We start from the raw sequence: 19,150 nt of genomic DNA on the forward strand, positions 1-19,150 counted from the left end.
CACTCAACACTGTTAATACTATGTTGTTACCTGAGTGATCCACAGCTGTTTTTTTGTTTAGTGATAGTTGTTCATGAGTCCTGAACAGTTAAACTGCCTGCTGTTCTTCAGAAAAATCCTTCAGGTCCCACAAATTATTTGGTTTTCCAGCATTTTTGTGTATTTGAACCCTTTCCAACAATGACTGTGTGATACTAAGATCCATCTTTTCACACTGAGGACAACTGAGGGACTCAAATGCAACTATTACAGAAGGTTCACTGATGCTTCAGAAGGAAACACGGTGGATTAAGAGCCGGGGGTGAACAGAATTGAGATGTGGAGAAGAAACAAAGACTTTTTGAATTTAAAGATCAGGGTAAATTGAACTTATTTTGTCTTCTTGGAAACATCTTCTGTAGTGGTAGTTTAGTACTGTAGTACTGTAGTAGTTTAGTACTGTAGGGCAGTACTAAATTAAAAAATATGATATTTAGGCAAAATAAGAAAAATGTACACATCTCAATTCTGTTCAAAAGTTTTCACCCCCCAGCTCTTAATGCATGTTTTTTCCTTCTGGAGCATCAGTGAGTGTTTGAACCTTTTGTAATAGTTGCATAAGAGTCCCTCAGTTGTCCTCAGTGTGAAAAGATGGATCTTAAAATCATACAGTCATTGTTGGAGAAGGTTCAAATACACAAAAATGGGGGGAAATTAAAGAATTTGTGAGACCTGAAGGATTTTTCTGAACAACAGCAGGCAGTTTAACTGTTCAGGACAAACAAGGGACTCATGAACAACTATCACTAAACTAAAACAGCTGTGGATCATTCTGGTAACAACACAGTATTAAGAATCAAGTGTATGTAAACTTTTGAACAGGGTCATTTTTATAAATTCAACTATTATTTTCTCTTGTGTGCTATATGTAAACATCATTTATGTGAAATATCTTATTCAGGTCAGTACTAAATGAACAATAACATGCATTTTGTATGATCCCTCTTATTTTGGTAAAATAATTAGCATTTGTATTGATTCTGGATAGGGGGATGTAAACTTTTGACGTCAACTGTACATATGTAAGTCTGTTAAAAAAAACTTTGTCTAAATATCTATTTGGCTACTGGCTTAGAAGTAATTTTAAAAGAAGAGCTTACATTCATATTAAAAATTATAAAACAGAAATCATTGGACTCGTTGACAAGATGACCAGGAGGATGCATTAGGAAAGTAAATATCATCAGTTAAGATTTTACGTTAACTAAAAAGATGTTTTTTTTTTAAATAGTTAAAATCATAATGCAGTGAAATGTTATTACAATTTAATAATAATTTCAAATCTTAATGTATTTAAATGTGCTTTATTCTTGCAATGTCAAAGCTGAATTTTCAGCCTTTAGTCCAATTTATATTATCCATGTTTAATTTCGAACTCACTGCACTTAGGAATATTTAATGAATAAAAAAAGTTCAAAAGCATTTATTTGAAACAGAAACATTTTGTAACATTATACATGTCACATTGATTAATTTAATGTGTTTTTGCCTAATAAAAGTGTGCTTTTTCTCACTGACCCCATGATTTTTTTCAAAATGTGCTATTCATTTCTTTACACGTATAACATTTTTAATGAGAGTAAAAAAATAACTGAGTGCACCTTGTTGTTTTGACATTTTAAGATACATCTCATATAAGAGTTTTGCTTTTCTCTCTCTCCTCGTCTCTCTCCCAAGAAAAGTTTATGGTGTATGACATAAGCGCTTTGATGTATAATATTATGTGTTTGATTTCCAATATCATCCGTGTATAATGGTCGCAGTCTCAGGTGTTTCTAACGGGCTCGACGGCCCGGCTTTTATGTGACCGTTCAAGGCCATCCCAGCGCTATTCAGTAATGCTGTGAATGCAGTTCCTTGACTTTTACAGAACAATAGTGATGGAGGGAGGGGGTTTACAGAGGAGAGGACGTTTAGAGTGGCTAAATCAAAGCGTCTCGCGCGCAGCTGCAGTCTCTATTGAATCGGCCCCAGTCCGAGGTTATGATTTAGTCTCATCTCTGATATACTGTATATGTCTTTTTTTACCCCTCTTCTTTATTCCCGCATTTGCATCTCCAATCCCCCCTAGCATGCTCTTCCCTGTTCCTCCATGTCGATACCGGTGCGGGGCCGCACACTGAGAGCTCTGGTTCTTTTTGCTTGTGAACTAAAACCCATTTATACCACCATTCCTCCCCCCCTTTCCATTCCCTAACACCCCCTACCTCCCTCCCCTTCTCCCTCCCCTCCCCCCCCGCCTCTCGTCCATCCAGCCAGTCAGCAGGCGGTATTGTAAATTTTATCTTCTCTTGCAGAAATCATTTCGTCTTCGTTGCAGCAGATGAAATTTCTTGTAACACCTCCTCAGGTAAAATAAATAAATATAAATGAATACCAAATCACCCTCACTTTCTCGATGCACCCGCGAGGGAGCGAGCATATACCCCCTTTTTTATGCACCTTGACAGTGAGTGCTTCTATTGCCCGGCTGTCTCCTTATTTCTGCCCCCCTTTGATTAGTAGATGTTACGTTTTTTCTTACTACGTTTCTCTTGAATGCTCTTTTTTGGACGAGTGGAGTAGTTTTGGAGTACTGCATGAGGATAGCTGGAAGGCATCGCATTCATAGTTCTCATCTTCTGTTTCTCTCTCCCATGGCACTGCTTGGAAGAGGCATGTGTTCCTTGAAGAGTGAAATGAACACGCTTGTCACGAGCTTGGAATCTGTGATTTTCCTTTTTTTTCTGTCTCAATCTTCCTTGTGTTCCATGGTTCCTTTGAGTTCTCCACCATCGCCCTCCCTCTCCATTAGATCTGTACGTGTGTGTGTGAGCGAGAGGGCCTTTTTTTGGTTGGTTTGATTGTCTTATTGTTTTACGGGCGTGTGGTGCTGTTGTCGTTGTCGTATCAAGGTTGCTCATGTAGTGTATGGTGTCTTGCACATTGGCTGTAGGTGGCTAGATCTTGGGAATGACACAAGTGTGATTGTTACAAGTTTGAGTCGCGGTATACCGAAAGGAAAATGGACCTGTCCATCCGTGCATTGATTTTGTGACAGCCCTTTTTTTCCCCTTTCCCTTCTTTTTTTTTCCCCCTCAACCAGGGAAAATGAATATGCTAACAAGGCTGTAATTTAGCAGAAGCCACTTTCTTGAAGACATCAGCTGTTTTCTGTAAAACACAATTGGAATGTGTAATTTGGAGTCTGAAAAACTTGCAAATTATGGTCTAATTGTCCCAGTTCAATAATTGCTGATAACCCCGAAGCGCAATCCCGTTCGCAAACCAACATAATCAGTAAGTGAGGAACACGAAGAAGGTCCGAGCAACTCGCATTAGAGCCCCTAAAGCACAGCCCGGCATTGTTTAAAGAAATCATAGAAATGAGCTGTCCGTTCGGTCTCCTGGTGGGAAAAGTCAATACATTTAGAGGAATGGCGCTGCTGGAGCACACATTTTCCAAAATAATGAGCATCTAGTCAATAATGCAGATATATCCCAGCCATCTGAGATTTATTAACCTGTATCTCAGGGCCCAGATCTAATTTAGCTGTATGTTAGAGTCACTGCTGTTCATTAACAAACATAGAGCTTACCGGTCTCATAAATCAGGCCTTTTTTTTTGCCTTCAACCTGTCTCGATGGGCGGCAGGAGGAGCCTAGTATAAACCGATAGTCACAAGGACGAGTTTAAGCGTAAATTTGTAGTGTGTTTCCGCCAGGCACTGTTTAGAAAAACAGACAAAAAACACATTTTCAATGTCCTTCAAACAGCAATTAAAAACCCCAGTTCTTGCATTTCGGGTGACTCATCCAATCAGCGCTTTTTTCCCGTGCTTAATACTTTAGGAATAATTCACCAGGTGCTATATCCTGAGGGTCACCTTTTCAATCTCAGCTCCAGAAGAGCGGAGGCAGCCCTGGTTTGATCACTGCACCGCATACTCATTAAAACTAACCCCTGTAAACACAGATAACGCAGGTCAAACAAAATACTTGGCCGCGCATTGAAATATGAAGACAGAGCGACTGTGTAGTGAATAACAATGTCTATACTAATTTGCGCTGGATTAACTTCTTAATCGCCGGGAGTGGAAGAATATGCAAATTGCCTCATTTCTTTGCTCTCTTATTGGCTCTTTATCTGGTCCAGAAACACCATGCATGCATAACAAGGCTTTGAGGAGGTTGTTTTCAAACGCCTGCTCAAACTTTGAGGGTGAGATCTCAGGATAAAAGACACTGGAAAAGTATAAATTACAGAAGAAGTTCACTTCCAGGATAAAAATGTACAGATAATTTACTCACCCCCTTGTCATCCTTCATGTCTGTCTTTCTCGGTCGTAAAGAAATTATGTTTTTTTCTGAGGAAAACGTTTCAGGATTTCTCTCCATATAGTGGACTTCTTTTGTTTGGAGTTTGAACTTCCAAAATGCAGTTAAAATGCAGCTTCAAATGGCTCTAAATGATCCCAGCCAAGGAATAAGTGTCTTATCTAGCTAAACGAATGGTTATTTTCTAATAAAATTTACAATTTATATATATATATATTTTTTTAACTCAAACGCTCTTGTCTAGGTCTGCATGAACTCTTTTTTCAAGGCAGTTTGGCCAGTGGTTCCCAACCATGTTCCAGAGGCCTCCAAATACTGCATGTTTTCCATGTCACCTTAATCAAACACACCTGATTCAGATCATCAGCTCATTAGTAGAGACTTCAAGACCAAAAATGAGTGTTTCAGACCAAGGAGAGATGCAAAATGTGCAGTGTTGGGAGGCCTCCAGGAACATAGTTGGGAACCATTGAGTTAGGGTATGCCAAAAAACTCCCATCTCGTTTTCTCCTCCAACTTCAAAATCGTCCTAAATCACTGCAGAAGTACCGACCCAGTGTTTACAAAGTTTTTTTGCAAAGAAGATCAAACAGCCTTTACAAAAAAAAGGTAAAACAGCAATGTAGGATTATTTTGAATTTGGAGGAAAAAGTGAGATGGTAATGTAAATTGTAATTTGTTTTATAAAATAACCAATCGTTTCGCTAGATAAGACCCTTCTTCCTCAGCTGGGATCGTTTAGAGCCCTTTGGAGCTGCATTTAAACTGCATTTTGGAAGTTCAAACTCAGGGGCACCATAGAAGTCCGTTATATGAACCCTGGCATGTTTTCCTCAAAAAACATTATTTCTTTACGACTGAATAAAGACATGAACATCTTGGATGACAAGGGGGTGAGTAAATTATCTGTAAATATTAGTTCTGGAAATGAATTTCTCCTTTAAGCTCACATTTACACTAAACACCCTGCAACGTTTTCATCAAGTTAGCCCCGGACGAGAATAATGAACAGATGTTTTGTTTCGCCTTTTTGGTGCAAGTACTGTAAAACATTGATCTCTGGTCTGTATGATTTTATTTTCCTGTGATGTTTTTTTTTTGCCTTTTTGATCAATATGCCTAAATTAAAGTACTAAAAAATTGAAGGGTTGTTTGTGCAAGTGTATTGAACTAGAAAAAGCAAGCAAATTCCTCTTGGTACAGAGTTTGTACGTACAAACGGATATTGCCGTAAGAGCTGGCATCCCGTAAACGCACGATTTGAGTGAAGAGAGCATCTAGTGAGGTCTTGCACAAGTGGCCCTTCAACTTTCAAACAGTGATGTCTTCCTCTTTGCCCTGTGCAGCATGACTGCAAGAGCCATGTGATTTTCTCCTCTCTGACTTCATTTGATTGTCATTTTCCAAACACTCTGAAATCATCACCATACGTAGTTGCTGCAGTCCGTGGTGTCGTATTATGACATTGTATGACATTTGTGTTTGAATAGAAAAGCAGCGATTTTCACCTCGGGGGCGCGATTTGACCATCTCTGCGTGTTTCCACAGTTACGGACGAGTTTATGCTGCCGACCCCTACAACCACGCACTTGCTCCAGCAGCCACATACAGCGTTGGTGCCATGGTGAGCTTGAATTTTCATCTCTACCTGTCTTCTCCCGCTTCCTTTTTTCCTCTTTCCTCATTACTCCTTTATTTATCCCTTCCCTGCTCTTTTCTCAGTGCACGCTTGTCATGTACGCTCATTCTTTTCCTTTTCTTCCCACCTTTTCCTCCTGCATGGATTTTAGCACTGCTGACATCTCCTCACTTAAACTTAATTGAATTTGTCTCTTGTGCTAACGGCAGCTGAAATGCCACATTAATCCTCCCAGTAAACGTGATAAATGTCTTAATTTCTTGGCAGTGTAGTGCATGTTAGTTATTATATTTCTAATTTTGTGAATATCACCTAGCCGAGCGCTCCCCTTAATGGAATAATTAGTCATTTTGATAATTAAATCCATCACCTAAGTGGTGCTGTAGCAACAGCTAAAAGAGGGAGGGAGCAGAGGAGAGACGCTGTGATGAAAGAGCACGAGGAAGACCGACAAGAGTCTCCAGGCGAGCGCTGCGATGGGCTACTTGTTTGTACGTGGGCTGCTTTTGATCGCAAACGTCCACGTTGCATACTTAAACGCACACTGCAAAGATCGATTTCTTAAACTGTGTTTTAGTCTAGTTTTCCAGTAAAAATGCTTCAAACATTTGCGTATGTTAATAATATTTAATTTTTTTCAATTATACATTTATTTATTTGAACGTTTTAAGTTTCTTGTTTTAGGAATAAACCTCTCTAAAGGCGTGGTTACATTTACTGTCACTCTGCATATTTTCGCTGCCAAAATACAGTTGTTTCAGTAAAAATCCACACAATCTGCAATTTGGCATGAGGGAGAAAGAATTTAGTCGTGCAAATTCACCACATAGATTAACAAAGCTGCTTGGTTTGAAAGTGACTTCTGTGTGAGCTGTTTCATACATCTATGCCAGTGGTTTTTAATCTTTTTATGCCAAGTACTACCTCAGAAAATATTTGGCTCTCCAAGTACCACCATAATGACCAGCATTAAAATACAGTAGCGTAAATACATATTCAGCTACAGCTCTGGACAGTTCAAAAGGGAGGCAGTTTTATTCATAATTAGAATATTTTTTGTTGTCAGTCACTTTTACAATACACAGTTTGAAAATTAACACTGCACAGTTCTGCACAGGTAAATAAGAAAAAAAATAATAATTACATTAAAATGTGTTGTACCTAATAGTTAAATAAAAACTACTGTAAATGTAAATGTAAAACATAAAAAAACTTAACTCAAATAAAGATTAAATAAAATTGTATTGTGTTTTAACATTAATTTATATTTAATTTAGTGATTCCTCTGCGTACCACTAGAGGGAGCCTGAGTATTACTAGTGGTACTCATACCACACTTTGAGAACCACTGATCTGTGCTATTAACAACAAACAATTGAGGGTTTTTGTGCACCTTATAGGTGCTATATGTAATTTTTTAAAGCATTTTCTAAAGCATAGAAACTAGTACTGCCAAAGTTAGCGCATTAATGCAGGCGTTTAAAATATTTTACGCAATTAATTTAGGGGTGGGGCTAGGGTTGACCACCTCATTCACAACTGCTGCTTCTGTCTGTTTTTTGTTTGTTTGTTTTGACAATAATTGCATTTCTTTTAGTGCTGTCAAACGATTAATCATGATTAACTGCATCCAACATAATCCAGTTTTTGTTTACATAATATAAGTGTGTATACTGTGTATATTTATTATGTCTAAATAAATCCACACACGTACAGTATATATTTTGAAAAATTGTCCATGTATATATTTATATTGACGCACTTCAACTTCACCTCAGTGCCAGGCGTTAGTGGAAAAAAAAATGATCAATTTTTGTAGCTTTAAGGCTTAATCTGTATTTAAATTAGAATTTAGAGTTTTATAACTTAAATTAAATTTCTGTATATTTCCTACTTGCTGAAGGGCAGCTAAATATGACATTTATTATAATGGGTTTATGTGAAGATTGTTTTAAGTTCACCTAAATTAGAAGTTGTTATTTTTTAAAGTCTAATAAATGTTGAATGGCTCATCAGGAAAAAAAAATATTTCCCAAAGACATCAGTGGTATTGGCTTTCAATTATAATAAAGATGCCATTAAACAAGAATAAAAATATACTGTTTTTATGTTGTTTCTGCATTAATTTTAAGGCTGAATGTCAATTTATTGCAATATAAAAGTATATTTAAAAACTTTAATGTAAGGTGGGATTCATCGCGATTCATTTTGGAAAAAAATGTGTGATTAATTAGTTGTTTTTGTTTAATTGATTGACAGCACTAATAAAAACGCCATAATACATTTGCAGACATTCAGGAAACATGCTTCAAGTTCACATTCTTGCTTCTCTGAAAAACAACACTACAGTCAGTTGTTCTATTTTGAAAATCAGTTTTTATTTTGATCTGTGTGATTCCAGCCACTTGGCGTTTACCCAATAATATTTCGACAGCCGAAATCACAGATTGTATCCGACCTAAAAAGCTTAGGCATCCACCTAAAAAGCTCTATGACCAGAGGCATAGTAAAACACAAATAATGTAGGGTTTGCCGCCTTCTAACATCGTTCGCGCTCATTCGTGTTGCACGTCCTCAATCTGGCAACAGTCTGAGGAGGATTGGGCGGGAGAAACAATATTTTGAATTTAGACCGCAGTACCCATTTCAACCCATTTATGTAAACAGTCATTATTACATACTGCACCTTGAATTTTTAGCTATTTATATCTTATACAATGTTGCTTTGGTTATTTATTTTATCATGTATTTTTACTGGAAAATAAGACCAAAATATGTTAAGAAAATGCTTTTTGCAACATATGGAACTCATTCGTTGCTCATTGTTTTGATTTGCTCTGTTAACTCATGTATTTCTTTCACCCCTTTCACATTTTTAAGTAGCTAAATGCATCTCTTCTGGCATGAGGTGTGTTGGTGTGCTTGCATGATGGAACGTGATTGGTTTCGTCCGGGGGGTATGTACGGCAAATAGCCTGAATGCTAGCGGAGGTCTCCTCTGAACTGTGTCAATTAAACGTGTCCAAACCCGTGGCTTCTCTTCCAGAATGCTTTCGCTCCCTTGACTGATGCCAAGACCAGAAGCCACGCCGACGATGTGGGTCTCGTTCTTTCTTCTTTGCAGGCTAGTATATACCGAGGTGGATACAGTCGTTTCGCGCCATACTAAAAAAAACAACAACAACAACAACAACAACAACAAAAAAACCTTTCAAAACCTATTGAGAATCTTCCTGTGGGGGTAAAGGAGGAGTAATTCAGAGGCCTGGGTATTGCAATACATGCAGTAGTGTATCATTTTAGCATCTCTTAAGAGAGAGAAGACAAAAACGGATATTTTTCATCTTATACCTCAGATATTTTGTGCTGTGTATTTTAATATTGTGGGTTTTTAATTTCTAAAGATTACATAGATTGTTGGCTGTAGAGGTTTCTGTGGTGATCTAGAGAGCTGCTAGATTTTAAAAAGATGACAAAAAAAAGAATAAGATACAAATTGTTAGGGCTTTATCATGTAAATGAGTTATGTATGATAAATATTCCAAGTCACTTCGGGGTTATCATATTTTGTAAGAGTGCAAGTGACTAGAGTCGTCCAGTGGTTTCTGCTTCCGTTCGACATCGCCTTTCGTCTTTTTCTTTTGGTTTCTTTTGTTTCTGGGTTCTGTAGAGGAAGCGAGCGCAGGGGGTTGTGGGCAGGAGTAGATACGGGCGTGGTGGGCGAAAGACCGGGGGGGCTGGCAGTAACGTCGGCCCAGTTCCCCCGAGTGCAGCGAAGACACAGAGCCGGTCAAAGAGACCACTGAGGTATCGATTATTTAAGCTGTCTTATATCAGTCATTACTCAAAGCCAAAGGTTATGTTCCTGGGGTGTTCAGTGTGTATATTCAGACTATACATAGCAGCTCATAGAAACTCCCCAAAAATTCACCATGACAGTATTTTGCTGTTTAACTATTATCTAGTCCTTAAGTCAGACCCTCGCTAGTTTAGGCCTACCACGAGATGTTCTTTTTATATTACGGTACTTCCAGTACGTCGATTGATATAAATGCTGACTTTTATAATACGGGAGAGACGAAACACGAAATAGAAAAAGAAAAAAAAAAGACGGCGACGGTAGCGCCGTTGATATATTTTTTGTTTAGTTTCTGTTTTGTTTAGTTTTTTGGGTTTTTTTGTGTTGTTTTTTTTTTTTGCTTTTTTTCTTTCTCAGAAGTTAAGAAACTCTGATTATTTGTACAAGACGAGAGTGGGAAAAAATAAACAAACAGTGTATTAAATTTGATCTGTGCAGTGAAAATGTTCTCTTATACGAAAAACACAACTGTATAATGTTTTAGATTTAGTGTGGTAGACCAACTGTTAGAGAAAGGTGTCTCATTTTTTATGGAATCATACACAGATTTATATCAACACTTTACAAGTAATGCAATCATTATGTAGATATAATCATAGTATTTTTGTCAACTGTACAATTTTGCACACACACAAACACACACGCATACACACAACCTGCAATTTTTTCATCACTACTACTACTACTTCTCCTTCTCACTTGTGGGACGTTCCGTTGTCTGTTTTTTTTTGGTTCTCCGCTTCTTTCGAGTGTTTCGTTTTGATATCATTTTTAATGTGACATCCTTTGTACTATTATTTTCTAGAACACAGCCTTTACACTTTGAAACTGTTTGATTATCGAGAAACTGAGAAATATATGACTTGTGAAAAAGATATCTATATGTAAATAGGAATAATGATGATAACTATGTCATTTACAAGTGCTACACAAACAAGCTGTCGAGGTGTTCTTGAAGAGTCGCAGCTTGGCTGTGCATACGCGAAGACTTCCCTTCATGTTGTTTACAAGTATACCTAATTAGAGGTGTTTGTCACATATCTCATTTTTCTTTCTTTTGTATTTATAAAAGTTTCAATTGCATAAAAATACAAACAAAAGAGCAGCTTCAGTTTATCCGGCTGCAAATATCCTCTTGTGTACTGTGTGCGTCACATCACACAACTTGGCAAAAATATCTTACCCACTGCTGTGATTCTGCTCTTTCTGCTTTAAGTACGTGTTGTGGACAGGCTTTCTCCTTGTCATTGTATGTGCATGCACTATGATCTGCATAACAATAACCATCAATAAAGTTTCTCAAGATAAAGGGAATTCGTCTCGGAATTTCTTCTTGACGGAGCGCGTTTGTCCTGTGATCTGATCTCATTGACTAAAATTGCATCGAAAGGCTCGAGGCGAGGAGGAAATCCTCGTCTCCGAGGAGGTTAAGTGGAATTGATGCTGCCGGGTCTGAGGCGGTCATCTGTACGGTGCCTTTACTGTAAAAAGACTCTGTATTTAGGATGAAGGAGCGAGATCGGATTCCCCCCCAGTCTGATTAGGTTATCCCACACACTTTCAGGGTTATGAAACATATTTCCGGAAGGGAAGCCACGATCCAGGCTTATTTTAGGGTAAAAGTGGAGCGCGATCACAAATAGCTGTCGGGTTTTTTTTTTTTTTTGCGCCAAAGTTCGTCATTTGCATAACGGCCCTACCGATGACAATATTCTGAGCGCGCCGTGAAGAACATTACTTCGGAGAGCGATGGGACCCTCTCGTCATCAAACCTGAACCCGTCTGCCCCGCGTAACTGTAAGTAGCAGATATTCATTATCTTTCTCTCATTTCGCTGAGGTATGACGGAATTTCATAAATTATGTATACTACAGATAGTTCTAATTGAAGAAAAGAAGAATTACCCCACATTCTCGATTTGATCAGTGTAATTGGAAAAACTTAGCCAGAGGTTCCTTGGAAAGATAAGCAATATAAATGTTTAAATGTGATGAAGGAGTCACATTATGCTAGGTAATTACAACACCTCTTCACAGAAATGGGTGATCAATAATTAACGTATCTTGGGTCACAAGTCGGGGACATAATTTAAAATTGGTTATTAATTCTATTATGAAAAATGTACATTCTCTTCAGATTATGTTGCCGAGTCCACAGGGAGAGGTAAAGGAGGTCTGATGGTTTTAATTCAGTCTCTCTCTCTCTCTCTCTCGCTTGCCACTCGGTCCCCACCGGCTTTATGAGAGCTGTCAGTAATGTGATGATTTATGTTTCGGAATTAAATCACGTATTAAATGAAGTAATTTGGGTCTCTTTGCTCAGTTTGATTGGCTGAATGAGACTGGATTGATTATCATGCAGATTGGAGGGAGTGGACGCCGGCCGTTGCTCTCTCATAACACTGAACACTTGCAAATCACAGTTGTCACTAGGATTCAGATGCTTTGGATTCTATGTGGGATTGTTTTTGAATCAAAATTCAAGTTCACCAAATACACTCTTAAAAAATAAAGGTTCTTCATTGGCATCGATGGCTCGAACGTCCATGGAACTTTTCAAATGCATGAAAGCTTCTTAATAGTCACAAAAGGTTCTTTAGATTTTTAAAGTGTTCTTCAAAATGGTTCTTTGGGGAACCAAAAATGGTTCTTCTGTGGCATCACTGCAAAAACACCCTTTTGGAAGCTTTATTTTTAGGAGTGTATGCATTTCTCAATAATAAAACCTGGTTTAAACTAGTCATCCACTCTAATCATAAGGCCTGTTTCACACCAAGAAAGATAACTGTAATGACAAAAATGTTAGCGTCTCCATTAAGACACGTTTTAAGATAACCTTTGCTTATTGTAAGCACATGCTTATAAATGCTTGAACTGATTTAAGCAGGATCGATTCTGATTGGCTGTCAATGTTTTTATTGTTCGTCAGTGATTCCAACAATATCATTTAGAATAGTTGTGGCGTGAACTCAGCTATTGTTTTACATTTTGAATTGTTTTTAAACTATATAATTATTGTTATTCGTTTGTATTGTTCTTGGTGTGAATGGGCCTTTAACCAGTCAACAGACAGGCTTGAAGACCATCAGAGACCGAAAAACCATCTTAGTTTGTTTTTAGAATTTCAGAAGGGTTGCTTTCAGTGCTGTCAAATCGATTATAAAAGTTTGTGTTTACATAATATGTGTGTGTATTGTATAGATTTAAGGGCTGACAGGAGATTTAAATTTTTAATCTAATTAATTACATGATGTTTCAATTGTAGACATCACAAATGTGACCCTGAATCAAAAAACCAGTCATAAGGGTACATTTTTCAAAATTAAGTTTTATACATCACCTGAAAGCTGAATAAACAAGCTTTCCACTGATGTATGGTTTGTTTGGATACACTGTAAAAAACAATTTGTTGAGTCAACTTAAAATAATTTGTAACCTGGTTGCCTTAAAATTTTAAGTTCAGTCAACTCAAAAAAGTTTATTCAACCTGAAATGTTAAATTATACTAAGTGACAACTTAGATATTTGAGTTCAATTTGAGAATCAACTTAAAATTTTAAGGCAGCTGGGTTACTTACCCATCTGTTAAGTTTAGCAAACACAAATATCTAAGTTGTTACGTAGTACAACTTAACATTTCAAGTTGAATAAACTTATTTTAGTTGACTGAACTTAAAATTTTAAGGCAGCAGGGTAACAAATTATTTTAAGATGACTCAACAAATTGTGTTTTTTATTTTTTCCAGTGTAGGACAATATTTGGTCGAGTTACAACTATTGTAAAACCTGGAATTTGAGGGTGCAAACAATTCAAAATATTGAGAAAATTGCCTTTAAAGTTGTCCAAATAAAGTTCTTAACAATGTATATTACTAATCAAAAATTAAGTTTTCATATATTTACAGTAGGAATTTTACAAAATATCTTCATGGAATATCATCTGCACTTAATTTCCTAATGATTTTTGGCATAAAAGAAAAATCTATAATTTTGACCCATACAATGTATTTTTGGCTATTGCTACAAATATACCCCAGCGACTTAAGACTGGTTTTGTGGTCCAGGGTCACAAATAGTAGCTTTAAAAAGAAATATTTTGATTCAGCATAAAATTGTTTACACATAAAGATGTAGGCTGCAATGGTCTAACGTAAACTATGGAACATAAAAGAAGATAATTTGAGAAACATCTCAGTATGTTTTGTTTATACAATGAAAGTCACTGGTCACCAAAACAGCTTTGTTACCAACAGTCTTCAAAATTCCTTCTTTTATGTTCCACAAATGAAAGGTTTGAAATGACAAGAGGGTGAGTAATCAATGACAGGATTCCATTTTTTTGGTGAACTATCCTTATAATGTTTTTATTTTTTTAATGAAATGATACTCTAAATAAGAAACTAAATCTGCCAGCAGGTGACGGTAAATGTCTTTATGAGTCATTCATTTATTCATTCGATTCGTTCAAATGAATGGGCTTTTGAATCATTGGTTCACAGGATTCATTCAGAAACTAAACACTTGCTCTGAGGGGAACAACAGTTCTGCTATGGCTTCAAAGGTAACATTCTCTGCAAAATTGAGCAAAAACACAATACTGTGTTTAAAATATAACACAATATCAACTTATTTTTTACTGAACTGTTGTATAAAATCATATTTAAGCTTGTGATAGATCGGGACAAAATCAGCACTCTTGTCATATTGCTCTTGCTGCCCATGTGATGTGTGATATATATAAATATGAGACAAAACACATACAGGGGCATTTTTTGCACCAATATCTTGAATTTTGGAACTTATAGAATTTGCATCATATTTGTCAACAGTCAACTGTATAAAATATAAGATGATGTACAGGTCTGGGGGCATTAACTGTGTTAAAATATTGTAATCGCATTATTTTTTCATATCTAATTAATTAATGCCATAAACGGACAGCCCTAGTATATTTATATGTATATATAAATACACACGCATACATGTATATGTTTAAGAAATATTTACATGTGTGAATATTTACATTTATGTATGATTGATTTATGAATATAAATATAAATATGCACAGTACACACTTATATATGTGACCCTGGATCACAAAACCAGTCAAATCTCAAAATTGAGATTTATACATCATCTGAAAGCTGAATAAATAAGCTTTTCATTGATGTATAGTTTGTTAGGATCGGACCATATTTGGCTAATGATTTTTGGCATAAAAGAAAAAACAAAAATTTTGACCCATACAATGTATTTTTGGCTATTGCTACAAATAAACCCCAGCGACTTAAGCCTTTTTTTTGAGGTCCAGGGTCACATATTATGTTAACACAAACTTTTATTTCATATGCAATTAATCATTTTGACACCACTAAAAGCAACCTTTCTGAAATAGCTAAAACCGGTCTACGATGGTTTTCCGGTCTCAGATGGTCTTCCAGCCTGGTCTGTTGACTGGTTAAAGGCCTGTTCAAAGATAAACAAACCTTTATTTTGGATGTGATTAAAAACAATTAATCAATTTGACAGCACTAGTTGCTTCAAATAAGCCCCCTGCTGTCCACAACAATATTCAAAGTTAAATTAACAGAAATTAGAAGTTATAAAAATGAAAGCGGCTAAAATAAACTGTACAATTCCAGAAGTCTAAGGATGAACTCAATTAAATAGCATGATTTTCAACAGTTTTAACTTGTTTTAAAGCTTGTTTTGTCTCATTTCATTTCAAAGGCTAAATCACAGCATGGATGACAATGATATTATATAATATAAAGTTTGTTCAAACCACAACACAAAAGAAACAATATCATTGGAATCATAGAAGTGATGAATAATAAAATCAGAATCCGCACAACTTAATAACTCAAGCATTTAAAGTAGCAGATGCTTAACAACAGAATGTTATCGTCATTGATGTGGACGCTAATACAGTTACTGTTCTTGATGTCAAGTGGTCTTAAGTCATCTTGAGGCCCCCTAGTGGACCCCGGCCCTGTTTTTCAATATTATACAGTCACTGACTTTTAAATGCAGCTATATATGTTCATTAGAGAGGCAGCAGCAGGACCGGGCTCCCGGAGGAAAAGGCCATACGTCACGACACTGGTAATTACAAAAACTGTCATGCCATTGCGGTTTACACTGCGTCTCCTAAGCCATTCGTCACGAACGGGACCTGCACGAGTTACTGTCATATCTAAGATTTGTGCACTGCACCTAGCAACCTCTTGCCTGTGTGAGCTTTATCAGGCCCTCGCACTTAAATTGTCACCAGTCGGCTGGATTTCATGCAAACTTTCTCGGCGCTCGTGACACGGGCTGATACAGGAGGTGCACATTATGAATGAATGACTGAGTGAGCTAGAGGGAAGCAGGAGGCAGCAGGGCAGAAGCTAATCGCCTCTCCATCATATCTGTTCTGCTCCACTTTCTCCCGCAGAGTCTCTGATAATAGACATTTCATCAGAGATTAGGCACCAGGCCTCTAAACACTGCTCCAGGGGAGCCCTCACGTCGCTGCCAGCGCTCCGACTGCACGCCGCTTAGGGAAGCTCTTCGCCCTCCTCCTCCTCCTCTTCCTCCTGCAGCCCTGTCTTTTTCCGGAGTCTCCAAATGACTCATCAGACCCGTAATGCAAATGAGAGCTATGTTGAGATGCCTGGGTCTTGTTTTCATTTGACTGGAGCCCCGTGGAATTCACCAACGCTGTGATGCGACCCACCGTTTTCAATTTCAAAAGGCCACAGATTTGATCGTGTCTGCTAAATTCAGTTTTACTGGGGCTTTCAGAATGCTGCGCGGTTCACGTGAGGTAACGTGTCGAGTTTGTCAGCATTCCTGAGATGCCGGAGATGACATCACCACTGTGCAGAAAGAGCTGATGTGAGTGTGATGTATGCAAACATTAATGTGCTTCACTCCGCGTGAAGACATCAAACAGACAGTGCAACTGCTGAGGCACACTGTATCTTTTAGCTCTCTTTTGGCATTTGAATGCACTTCTTAAAAAAATAATCCTAGTTCTTGCTTCTGATGGGTTTATATAGTGTTCTAGCCTTTATAAAATAAAACAGCTCTATGCAGAAAAATCCCTTTCACTTTAGTATTACTAGGGCTGGGTAAAAAATATCCAATTCTCCATTTCTCCGTCAATTCTCATTTTTACTAAATGTCGATTCTTAAATCCCAAGAATCGATTAGTCTAGCCTGTTTTCAGTTCATAAAGGAAACATAGCGCACCTCCCATCCAACAAATCACAATAAGCTTTGTGCTTTGTTATTTTGATATGAAACAATGTCACAGATTTCAAATTCAGTATTCAAACAGCAAATGCTGTTTTGGCACTGTTTATTGTCGGAGTGACAGATTGTGGCAGCGCCTCAAGTTCAGGACAAGCGGCAGGCATAAACTGATCATATCCTCCTTTTAATATGAGTTTCAGGACCAATAACATGAATGAACATCTGAAGGTATGTAAATGAAAGAGGACTGTCTCGAAATCGCTCAACCACAGTTTACACCGTGTAAAGACGCCCCTTAAATAGCTTGTAAACAATGTCACATACCATTACATTAACCTCAAAAATATTCAGTGACCATAAACTCCTTAATCGGCAAGAAAAATGAACCTTAGAGAGGAGCGTTTTGCTAAATATATGAACCATTTAACATGAACTTTTACTGTTATTCAGTGTTTAATTTATGTTTTAATAAATGTGTTAAGTTTTTAGCGGCAACCATTTAAATTTTTATATTTCAAAAAACGAATTGTTTCTCATTTTTACGAAACGAAGTAGATTCTTAAATCCCAAGAATCGATTATTCTAGCCTGAACGGAACATTGCAGCTCACCTCACATCCAATAAATCGCAGTAAGATTTGTGTTTTGTTAATTTAGATATGAAACAAAGTCTCAGATTTCAAATTCTGTTCATTTTATTACAGTATTAAGACAATAAGTGCCGTTTTGGCGCTGTTTAATGTGGAGTGACAGATCGCGGTAGCGCCTCAAGTTAAAGCGGCAGGCGTGAACTGATCACCTCCTCTGCTTTAATATCAGTTTCAGCACGAAATAAACTTGAATAAATATCCGAAGGTATGTTGAAAGAAAGCGTACAACTTACCGAAATCCGTATCTGTCACATGCAATCAGTGTTTTAACCGAGCAAAGCAGTATAACAGCTTGTAAACAAGGTCACATTTACCTCTGGAAAAAACATATTTGGTGACCATAAACTCGTTAGTCAGCTAGAAAAATGAACTCTAGAGAGGAGCATTTTCTAAATATATGAACCATATAACACATTAATTATAATTTTTACTGTTCTTCAATGTTTGATATTTAAATAAATCTGTCAAGACTTTATGACAGCTGCCATTTAAATATTTCAAAAAAAGAATTGGTGTAGAAATATAATTATGTAAATGCAACTTTGCTATTATAAAAAAAAAAAAAATGAGTGTAATTGCAGTCAGACCTGCCTTGCTGAATAAAAGTATTAATTATTAATTGTAAAAATGAACTATTCATTTCATATATATAATTAAAGGGTTAATTTAAATACGTAATAAATAAAGCCCTGGTGAAAAAACCAGCATGTGCTGGTAGGTATGTTTTGATGCTGGGATGCTGGTTAGGTAGGTTTTGATGCTGGTTTAAGCTGGTCCTTTGCTGGTTTATGCTGGTCCTTAGCTGGTTTAAGCTGGTCCTTTGCTGGTCAAGGACCAGCATGAACCAGCAAAGGACCAGCTTAAACCAGCATCAAAACCTACCTAACCAGCATCCCAGCATCAAAACATACCTACCAGCATATGCTGGTTTTTTGACCAGGGAGATCTAATTTAAATTACATTTTTTTTAAAAAGCGATTTACTATAATCTGTATAACATCCCATTAATGTATGTACCATCTATTTGTATGCATTAAATTACTATAAATGTTGTTTAATTTAAAAATAAATTAGATATTAATGTGTTTTGTTAGCTGTTATGTAGCCTGTGGTTACGATAATTGTGTTTCAGCGATCACATCTCACATAGAGCAGGAGTCTTATTGTTCTCACGGAGCGCCTGAGCTCTGATGAAGAAATAGCGTTTGTCTTTACATCAAATGATTTAACGTATCCATACCGGGAAACAGGAAATGGCACTAGTTCAAAACCATAATATCGGTTATTAAATTGGCAAGTGCCTGTGGTGGCGGAAACAAGTTTTATCTTCATAAAGCTGAAGTGATAAAGCTGAAACACCAAAGAGAGTCGTGTCTCCTCCAAAAAGAGCCTTTAGACGTTTTGAA

General features: G+C 37.0%; 1 protein-coding gene across 7 annotated transcripts in view; it reads left to right on the forward strand.

Annotated features, from left to right (window-relative positions):
* Positions 1-11,168, forward strand: part of rbfox1 (RNA binding fox-1 homolog 1) — a 324,483-nt gene extending 313,315 nt beyond the window's left edge. For 6 of the 7 annotated variants that reach the window (XM_051102658.1, XM_051102682.1, XM_051102689.1 and 3 more), the window contains 2 exons: positions 5,905-5,980; positions 9,042-11,168. In XM_051102658.1, coding sequence (XP_050958615.1) covers positions 5,905-5,980; positions 9,042-9,164 — 199 coding nt within the window. In that variant the 3' untranslated portion in view covers positions 9,165-11,168. Of the gene's footprint in view, positions 1-2,336; positions 2,390-5,904; positions 5,981-9,041 lie in introns of all 7 variants that reach the window. The other variant, XM_051102677.1, reaches the window with a different exon arrangement.
* Positions 11,169-19,150: the final 7,982 nt, after the last annotated feature.

The sequence above is a fragment of the Labeo rohita genome, chromosome 3, assembly GCF_022985175.1.
Source record: "Labeo rohita strain BAU-BD-2019 chromosome 3, IGBB_LRoh.1.0, whole genome shotgun sequence".
Classification (NCBI taxonomy): Eukaryota; Metazoa; Chordata; class Actinopteri; order Cypriniformes; family Cyprinidae; genus Labeo; species Labeo rohita.